Source organism: Marmota marmota, unplaced genomic scaffold (genome assembly GCF_001458135.2).
Source record: "Marmota marmota marmota unplaced genomic scaffold, marMar, whole genome shotgun sequence".
NCBI classification, from domain to species: Eukaryota; Metazoa; Chordata; class Mammalia; order Rodentia; family Sciuridae; genus Marmota; species Marmota marmota.
Genome location: NW_025999853.1, coordinates 17,035,983 through 17,046,516, shown reverse-complemented (window position 1 = coordinate 17,046,516; position 10,534 = coordinate 17,035,983). Strand labels below are relative to the sequence as shown.

General features: G+C 36.0%; 1 protein-coding gene across 1 annotated transcript in view; it reads right to left on the bottom strand.

Moving 5' to 3' along the window:
• Positions 1-1,343: 1,343 nt before the first annotated feature.
• The window catches only part of Ube2n (ubiquitin conjugating enzyme E2 N), a 22,072-nt gene continuing 12,881 nt past the window's right edge, over positions 1,344-10,534 (bottom strand). The window contains exons 2-4 of the mRNA XM_048803964.1: positions 3,055-3,301; positions 2,721-2,861; positions 1,344-2,102 (exon numbers count right to left, since the gene is read on the bottom strand). Coding sequence (XP_048659921.1) covers positions 2,062-2,102; positions 2,721-2,861; positions 3,055-3,301 — 429 coding nt within the window. The 3' untranslated portion in view covers positions 1,344-2,061. The remainder of the gene's footprint in view (positions 2,103-2,720; positions 2,862-3,054; positions 3,302-10,534) is intronic.

Here is a 10,534-nt window from a genome sequence, read left to right as displayed (position 1 = left end):
TTAATCTTACTTTAGACAGGTTTTATAGTGCAAAAAATTTAAATCTGGAATTTTATAACTTGAAAATCACTGACACTAGCTAAAACCATGAACAATGCTATCTATAGTTCTTATGCTGGTCTTTAATTACTTGGAAGTCTTACTAAGTTCAATCATTTTCTAGAATGAGACTACTTCATTAGCTGTGGTCCAAGAAGTCCTCAGCCCAAGAATTGTTATAAGTGACAACTGTTGTTAATATTAGAGTTATCAATTTATTCTGAAAAAAATTTTATTCTGAATTTAACATTCATTACCAAGCAATGTATTTATTTGGAAGGATACCAGTTACCAGTCATAGAAAGCTTTTGTATGTTGAAAACGTAATTTTAATAGATAATTCTTCATCTTACATAAGAGCACAATAAAATACACCACATTCTGAAGAAACTCCAGAAATTATGAGAATAAGAGTGAGGAAAATTCAGATGGGGCTACAATATCCATTACCTTAAACTGCAAGAGACAAAAGATTCCAAAGTGAAGGTTAACATTTACATATTTATGACTGGCTACATTTATGACTTGAAAATAAGAATCAGGCATTAGATGTGGAGAGAGGTGAAAAAGAACAGTTTTGTGAGGGAAGAAACTGTCAGTGAAGAAAAATTTACTAATAACAAAGAATAAAAGGAGCTCCAAAGCAAATACGAGGGAGGTGAAAGCACATTAACGGAAGATTTGATGCTCTCAAAGGAAGAAACCTTTCTGATGACACTTATGCAAGCTGGTTGCTTGAGATACACTCTTAGGTCTATAAGGAAGACTCAAATGCCTCAGCAAACCCCAAATGAATACCAGATTGGTGTTTCCTAATAACACACACCAGTGGCCACATAGGAAGTTTAAAGATAGGAACCAAGAAAAAGGTCATACTCCACATCTGAGGTAAAAATGTGGCACGACATGCGAAAGTCCTACATGTCAGTCACTAATGCTTTCTTTGCTGTGACTATCCCTGTACAGTAATTTGTCAAACATTGTGGCAAGACCAATGATAGCCTAACTAAATCAGACAACGAACATTTATTTATTTTTAATTTCTAGGAGGTTAAAAAAAAAAAGTCAGACACTGATGCTTTATGCATGCTCAGGGCCAATTTATAAATAATCCATTCAGTAATTCTTATTATTATTAAGTTTGCATCAGTGAAAAGAAACTGGCAAAAATCTCTTGCCATTCAATTTGTCAGATGGTGAAGACCAAAACAGAATGTTTCATCAGAGTTTTTTAATTTTTAAATATGATTGTCACATTGGGAAAATGAAATAAACACAGTAAAATAAACTGTACAAAGGCAAAGTCGAATAACAAAAAATATTTTACTAAAACATAAGATTTACAGAATTCCAGACAAGCCATACAAAATGGTCACACGTTTTTTTCTTTCTTTTTTTTTTTTCTTTTTTTGAAGGGGGGAAATCTACACCTGACATCAAAGTCACAATGTTATTAGTGAGGGCTGTGATGTTTGTTTAATGTTCCCATTTTGATTCAAACAATCAAGCTTGTCCATCTACAGAGTCTAAATAAAGTTAGACTTGGCTAGAGAGCATATTCTAAAGAACTGGTTAGCTGCTTTTAACCAATGCAATTAGCTCACCATAAAGGGGAGTGAAAGGAGTCCATAAAATTAAAATAAAACTACCTTTCCCCTCAAAAAAATAAAATAAAAAATAAACACACCCATACCCCTGGCAGCTAACCCTGACAACTACCTTCACTCACAGTGCTTTATACTTAAACCATGATGGGGGAAATGAATAAAAGCAGAGAGCCACTGCTTTTAAACGTTTCGCAACAATCCAGATGATACTTCTAGCCTCGGCTCATGCTTTACAACAGTAAATCAGGACAAGACATAGATTTGCTAATGTGCATTTAATCACCAAAGGACTGAAGATGTCTGGGCTTTTATTCTGTAATGTTTCTATTAAGACTGTGTCCATTAAATGCAAACAAAAAAGGAAGAAATCTTGGCAGAACAGGAGAAGTGATGCACACTTGATGATCGGATCGATTTAAATATTATTCATGGCATATAGCCTAGTCCATGCTCTAGCTGCAGACAAGAACAAACATGTGATTAAGTCAGCTGTGGAAATGTCATGCTGTGATCTCTTAGATTTATGTCATCTCCTATAAACAATCAAGGCTGAAACATTTTCTGTATGTCTGATTACAATACAATGAAAATAAAGTTTTACAAAATTCATCAGGATGAAAAAAGTTGTGTCCCCTTCATTTTTGGATAATAACATTCCTCAACAATTTTGTTCAAATTTTACAGGGAGAAGGTTGTTGATTCTAAACTCTCTAGCTATAAATTGCTGTATGCTTTAATCAAAAGGATTAGAAAAACAGCATAAAAGAGTTCAATTGTTCCAGTATGTTTACATATTACTAGATGAATGATGTACACTCAGTATTGGTTAAATTCAGTGTTGTTAAATCCAGATTCCAAGATCTCCCAGTTATATGCTATGCATAAAATTTTGGGGTTCCATAACAGGCCATGAAGTGGAGCTTGAACATCATACTTGTGTACTGTAATCAGCATCTAATTTAATACAACCTTTTCCCCTTGCCCTTGCCAAGAACTTTTAAAAGCTTTTTAAATGGTAGCATAGATTTGTTTTAAAAAGTGGAAGCAGTGTAAAGGAGAATGAATATTAAATACCTGTTTCTATGGCTTGGGCTTCGTTGGTCTTCCACTGCTCCGCTACATCATTTGCTAATGGATCATCTGGATTAGGAGCACTTAACAAAGCCTGGATCGATAGCAGAACTGTGCGGATCTGCAGTGCTGGGGACCACTTATCTATGAAGGCAACAGGCTCAGTATGATATATGATAAATGATATGATATGATATAGCATGAAAAAAACAGGCCCAGAACTGCTGCATCTCCCTCCCACAGACCACTGTGGTCTTATTATTAGGTTACAAGTTACAAGGTTACAGTGTTTACATTCTAAATATGGAATGCATAAGAAAGAAATCATACTACTTACCTTTCAATATATCTAAACATATTCTTCCCAACTTGTCTACATTAGGATGATAAATTTTGGTCATGAAACGTACTTTAGGTGCTGCCATTGGGTATTCTTCTGGAAGGAATAGTTCAAGTTTAAAAGTCCCTCCCTCAAAGGGGGAATCCTGGGGGCCAGCAATGACCACATGAAAATAACGGGCGTTGCTCTCATCTGGTTCTGCTTTAATGCCAGGAACTGGTTCTGCCAGCAAACGCTGGGTTTCCTACAACAGAAAAACACATTTGTGAAACAAATGTCAATTCATTGAACAACAAAATTAAAGTTAGAAAGTTCATCTCTTGGATTTAGACATAACAGAATGTCTCCAATCTCCTGATGGGTTATTTGGTGTTTATAAAATGCAAACTTCAAAGAAAAAAACACTTTAGTCATTACAACCAACAAAATGCAATGCAAGAGAATATTGATGGCTTATCATATACTTTAGCTAGAAATATGCTGATAATAAAATTAGGTTAATGAGCCAGGCTCGGTGGCACACACCTGGAGGCTGAGACAGGAGGATCATGAGTTCAATGCCAGCTTCAGCAACTTAGCGAAGCACTAAGCAACTCAGTGAGACCCTGTCTCTAAATAAAATACAAAACAGGACTAGGGATGAGTGTCCCTGAGTTCAATTCCCAACACAAAACACACACACACACACACACACACACACACACACACACATGAAAAATGCTAGAGGGGAAATACACATCTCCATGCTTACTGCTCTCTAAAATTGAGAAACCTCAAAGGAACCTTTAATAATTCCCATTATAATCATACTATTAGTTCTATTTTTTCATCAGTCTCCTGGTCTCCTAAATAACACTAATATTCTTCTCTTTTCAAATCTCTAAAATTCTCCAACCTCACCCTCACTTCTGACTTAGGCCTTGCTTTCTATGTCAAAAGAAAACAAAAATTTCCCTGAGTTCTCATGGTAGCATTTGCACCTCTACCTGCATCTGTGTTGCCCAAATACTCCATCCTCTCCTCCAATGTTATATATGCACTCTTGACTAAGTCCAACCTCTCAAGCATTAGATCTTGTTTTCACACCTGTTTAAGGATGCTACTCCAGCAATGAATTATCAACTCTCCTCTCTGTACTGGCTCTTGTCCTAAACCACACAAACTCCCTACTATTCCTCCAAGAGTAAATGACCATAACCCACTGCTCCTCCCATCTCCCCCACACCAGTTACTGCCCCACTGCTTTCCTACTCTTCCAAAGTGATGTACCATTAATTGCTCATTTCCCATTTCTAACCCCTCCTCTTACCCCCATCATGAACACTCTCTCCAACTGGGGTATAGTCACTAACCTGCTTAAGTTCACCAATGAGTCCCACAACAGTTAGACCAAAACTGAACATCTCCCCCATCCTGTCTCCAAATTTTTCCTCCCCAAAGTCTTCCCCATATTAGTCAATCCCATTTCATCCAATTGACCGTCATACCCTTTTCTATATGCCACACATCTCATGTGATCAGCAATTTCTGTTCTGAAAAACCTCAAACTCCTGCTGGGGTAGGTACAGCTCAGTAATAGAACTTGTCTGAGGCCCTGGGTTGAATCCCCAGCACCAAAGAGAAGGTGTTTGGGAGAGGAAAGAATGAAGGAGGGTGGACTTCAAAATCTACCATGGTTCTCACCACTCTATTACAATACCCCTGACCCAAGCAACCAGCAGCTCTATCTGGCATAATGCAATAACCTTTAATTTTCTCCCTGATCTCATGTTGCTACCTACTAGCTCTGATTCTATTTTCTACAGATTTTTAAAAAGCCAAAACCCTTATCATGGACTTCCCCCAAAAGGTTTAATATGATTACCTCACTCTGTCTACTTCTCTAACTTATTTTCACCTATTCTCCTCCCCATCCCCTTTGTTCCAATCAAGTCAGTTTCCTTTTAGTTCTTTAACCTACTAGGCACACTTCCATCTCAAAGGCTTTGCACTTGCTCTCTTCCCCCAAATTTCTACATGGCTTTTCCCCTCAGATGCAAAAGATCTTCAATCAATCATGTTTTCTCAGTGAACCACCATAATTAAAACTGCAGACCCCATTCTACCTTAACCCACACACTCCCTTGTCCCCACCCCACTTCACAACCACGACAAACAAATCACATCTCCCTTTTATTTTGCTCAGAAAATAGCACTATAAGAGGAGGAATTTTAATTTAACCCACACACTCCCTTGTCCACACCCCACTTCATAACCATGACAATCAGATCACATCTCCCTTTTATTTTGCTCAGAAAATAGCACTATAAGAGGAGGAATTTGAATTTATTCACTGCTATATCCTCAGCATCTAGAATGATACCTGTCACCACAATGGATGTCCAATAAATATCTGTTTAATTTTGAATAAATGAGTGAAGAATAAACTATCAGAGTTGCATCTTTACTCAATAAATCTATGGGGAAAAAAAGAAATGCATCTCAAATAAAGCAGGTTTTTTTCAAAGCAGGATGTGTACATCATGGGAGGAAAACAAAAGGATCCATTTCAGGTGGAGAAGAAACAGTCTAACTTCTACTTATATCTAAACAGAAAAACATTAATATTTAATATGCAAGCTGACAATGGTATATAACATATATTATTGATGCATTTTCAACATTCTAAAAAGGCAGATGTAGTTAAACTAAACTGTTATACTCAAACAAATTTTTAGGTATGAAAACCAACAAATGCTTTACTTAAGAAAGTTGTACACCTTATCCTTTTGTCCTACAAAAGGATACACACACACACACACACACACACACACACACACACACACACACACACTTTTCCTTCAGCATAGTTACATACTGATATAGCTATCAGATGTAGATACAGATCTTCCCTCCCTCAAATGTGAGAGACCCACAGCCACTGAAAGTAATGCCTTTGGTACTTTTATTCAAGACTAGTTTTTGTTATGATGATGGCAATGCAAGGACAAATGAGAACTCAAATGTGAACTACCTCCAGCAAAATGTTCTTTAGGTTCAAAGTAAAACATTTTCAGATCATTAAAAAGTTCAAGAAGACAATAAAGAAGCCTCATACCTTGAAAAGTCAAAATGTGACTAGAAAAGGGGGAAAAGTACAAACATTAAGAAAGAACAGTAGAGTACAAGAATGGAAAAAGAACTGGATAGGAAGATTTCTTGAATTCTGGGGTCTCCTCACCTCCATCTTCCTTTTGTTTTACCTCTAGTTTATAAAGGTGGGGGACAGGGGTGATCAGGGTCCAAGAATCCCAAACTACCCCCTCCCTGGTTATACAAAGTATAGCAGTTCTATTTAAAGCTACTAAAAAGGCCTCCAAGATCAGATCCCAAAAATAGCTTCAAAATCACACTGAGTACACACTGGCAGAGATAGATATGACACTCATTAGTTAGTTCATCTTCAAAGTCAAGATATTCTTCTGCATACTAAGTACATCATATAACTTGATCAATCTTAAGATTTAACTGGAACACATTCTAGAATATATTTTTAGGTGTGGAAAACATTTTGAATCAGTTTTTATATGCACCCAGGTTCCAACAGACTTAACACAGTCAACAGATATATAACTGAATAAACATTGTTGATTTTCCAAACCCACAGCATAAACTGTGGGATGAGAAAAGAATAAAATCCAAACCAAATGGAACCAATCTCAGACAACCCAATGTTAAAGTCTTACCCACAGAAGTTGATGGCAACTTTTTCCCTAAAAAGGGAAAAACTAGGTAGGAAATAAAATCCTTCTTGCTACTATCCAAAAGACAGTTAACTGTGAAATATCTCTAAGTTTTATACTATTCTTTGACAAAAAAGACAGAAAAGAACAGCATGATTTCTTTAAATCCAAAGGTAAAAGTCTCAAAAATTCCTACTGCTTCACTTATTTTTGAGCAAGCATGCTCTGAGCCAGAGCAGGGTTTAAAGCAATCCCCACAACAAAATTTGTCCTTTCACAGTTCCAGTTGTCCTTAGTCAGTCTCAGCCAAAAAAGATTAAATGGAAGATTCTAGAAATAGAAAATATGTAAGTTTAAATTATGCACCATTCTGAGTAATATGATGAAATCTCTCACTGTTCCACCTGGATATGAATGAATCATCCCTCCTTGTACAGCCTATTCACAGTGAATGCACTCCTGGCCTGTTAAGTCACTTAGCAACCACTTACCAGCAGTTTCAGTTATCAGATCAACCAGTACTTGTCAATCAACCAATACTTGTATTCAAATAGCCTTCATTTTACTTACTAATGGTCTCAAAAGTGTATCAGCAGTAGTAATGGTGGTAATTTGGACATCTCAAAGATAAGTCACATACACTGTTTCCTGTGAGAGAAAAGGTAGCTGTTCACAACTTAAGGGAAAAAAATAAAATGCTGAGGTTGCCAAGATTTAGAGTAAGAACTAATCTTTCATCCTTGAAATTGTGAAGGAAAAGGAATTTGTACTAATTTTCCTGTCACACCTAAAACTACTAAAGTTATGGTGCTTCATTAAGACAGTGCATATTAACCGCTTAGTTAAGATAGAAATGGCATTAAATTTGTGTGTGTGTGGAGAGAGGAAGAGGGTTCATGAGAGAACTGGAGAAAGAAAGACAAACAGTGTATGCAGAGTTGGGTACTATCTGTAGTTTCAGGTATCCATAAGGGAGAATTCTGTAAATATGGAATGAGAACACTAAAAGGACATCACAGAAGGCCATAGTCTGATACAAGCAACTCAACAAGACCGTAAGGTACAAACAAAGCAAAACAATAAACTTAAAGCTTTATTTATAAGATACTGCTTGTTTTTAAAGAAAACAGAATAAGGCCAGGTATGATGTCAAACACCTGTAATGCGAGTCACTCAGGAGGCTGAGGCAGGAGGAAAGTTCGAGGTCAGCCTAGGCAACTTAGAATTGTCTGAAAATGAAAAAAATAAAATAAATAAGAACTGGGGATGCAGCTCAGTGATAAATTGACCCTGGGTTCAAACCCCAAAACAAACAACAACAAAAATCCAACCAGAAGAGCCACTGACTGTACTTTGTGATCTCACTAGGTTTAAAAGCACTCCAAGGATGAACCTGGGTAGAACTGCACTTAGGACCATGAAAAACAGAAAGTACTGCAGAAATTCAGGAAATTGGTTACTAAAAAGTAGAAAAGGAAGTATGCAAAAGAGCAAAGTAGGAACTTAAATGACAACAAGATACAAAGGAAAATACATCCTCTTACAAAATGTATATACAATAGTACATGCCACAAGTATTTTTAAAAAGAGTTGAACACTGCATCAAATTGATCTGATAATCAATAGCTCTATTAAGACTTGAAAAGCAAACCCTAGTATCACTAAATCCAAACATGTGACATTCTGTCAACCAATTTCTTCCTTTTATCATAGTACTGGAAATGAACCCAGGCCCTCATGCATATAAGGCAAGTGCTCTACCACTGAGCTACATTCCCAGATCTTTTTTATTTGTTTTGAGATAAAGTTTCAGTAAACTGTCAACCAATTTTTATGAAACAAAACTGTTCTCATTTTTAAAAGTTCAATAATACTTTGTGCTCACTATGAAGTAATGAAGTTCTATTAAGTTCTGTGAGGCAATGCTTAAAAGATAAAAGATTAAATAGAAAAGTGGAGGTAAATTTGCATGAGAAATGGTGAAATTTGTTGATGAATATATATTTAAAATATTATCCCAATATGTAATTAATATAAAAATTAATAACATTTCTATCTTTTTTCATACTAAGTCTTCAGAGTCCAGTACATCATTTACACTTATAAGATATGTCAAAAAACTAGCCACATTTCAACTACTCAACATGGCTAGGAGCTACTATAGAGTGAACCATAAGACAATCATATAATGATGTTATTAACAGATCATTAAGAATAATTCATCTTATATCACATACTGGGCAAAATTTTGTGGGGAAACTTGAATCACAAGTTTGGGGCCAGCCTCAGCAAAAACTTAGAAAGACTCTGTCTCAAAATTTAAAAAAATAAAATAAAAAAGACTGGGGATGTAGCTCAGTGGTAGAGCATCCCTGGGTTCAAATCCCAGTATTATATGCATACACAAAGTAATGTCAGAACACTTGGAGCCACTACTAACAGGAATGCATGTATGAGTTACTGTTTGCTACAGTCAAAAAGACTGTTTGAAAATAGTTTTGTAGCAATTTAGAAGAAACACTAAATGACAAAACTTAATTTCAAACAAGATAACTGCATGAAGAAATAATGGCTAATTGCCCAGAAATAATTTTAATTTTTACAGTGTACAGTACCCCCTAGTGGACATAAGGCATCTCTACTTCAAATATCTTTTTAAGAATTATACCACATGATCCCTTCCTACAATACCAAAACTAAGCTTAGCATTCATCTGAACATGTCCTTGAAAAAGCTCTATCCTGATATAAATTCTAAAAGCAAATAAAATAGAAATAGCTCATAAAAGCTGATACACAAACAGCAAACCACGCAAAACTAAGCTAATTTTGTATTTCTTTCAGCTTTAGCCCTTTGGTGGCATCTTGTCACTAACTACTTACAATCCATGCCCTAACTTTTCTCCTCAACATGAGAACAAACCAATTCTTATATGAAATTTAGGGAAAAATATGAAGACTAGGGAGCCAGAAGAACCTCTGAAAGGCTAGAGTATTTATGACCAGTTTTTTTCTGGGGTCTAAATTAGTACTTCCAGTTTCCTATTCATTATCACCACTCAACTTACAACTAGTAAATAATTGGTTTACTTGTCAGACATTAAACTATCTGAAGACAGGAATCTCAATTAGCAAAAGGTACTATATGTTGAAGTAAATGCTTGTTCCAAGTACCACACAGAACTGATCAGGATTATTACACCTGCTGTGTTAACTGGTATCCTCCACACCTCAAGAATAGTATTTAAGATCAATGCAATCACTAACAATGGACAAAATTTGAAAAGTACTAATAACAAACTGTCCTCTCAGCAAGAACAGTTAGGCTGAATTCCTTGACTTCTTTATGTACTATCTCCCAATTCTCTCAGCGGAACACACACAAACCTAAACATACCAGGGCTTTGTTTATGCCCCCCAAGCCCAATAGCCTGTAAGCTCTACAGGGCAGGGATTTTATGCAATTTTCAAGCACTATTCCCAGATATTGCAGAAAAGTCCAAGTATCAATATAAAGAAATGCCAAATACTGATTTAAGCACTCCACATGTGTTAACTTATTTAATCCTTGTACTCATTTTATAAATAAGGAACTAAGAGTAACCAGTTACATTGTGACCAAAGCCAGCAAAGGCAGAGTGTCAAGATTCAAATTCAGGCTGTTAGACTCTACTAACTCTGATTTCAGAGCCTGCTTTTTTATCTCAAGGGTGTGTGTGTGTGTGTGTATATATATATATATATATATATATATA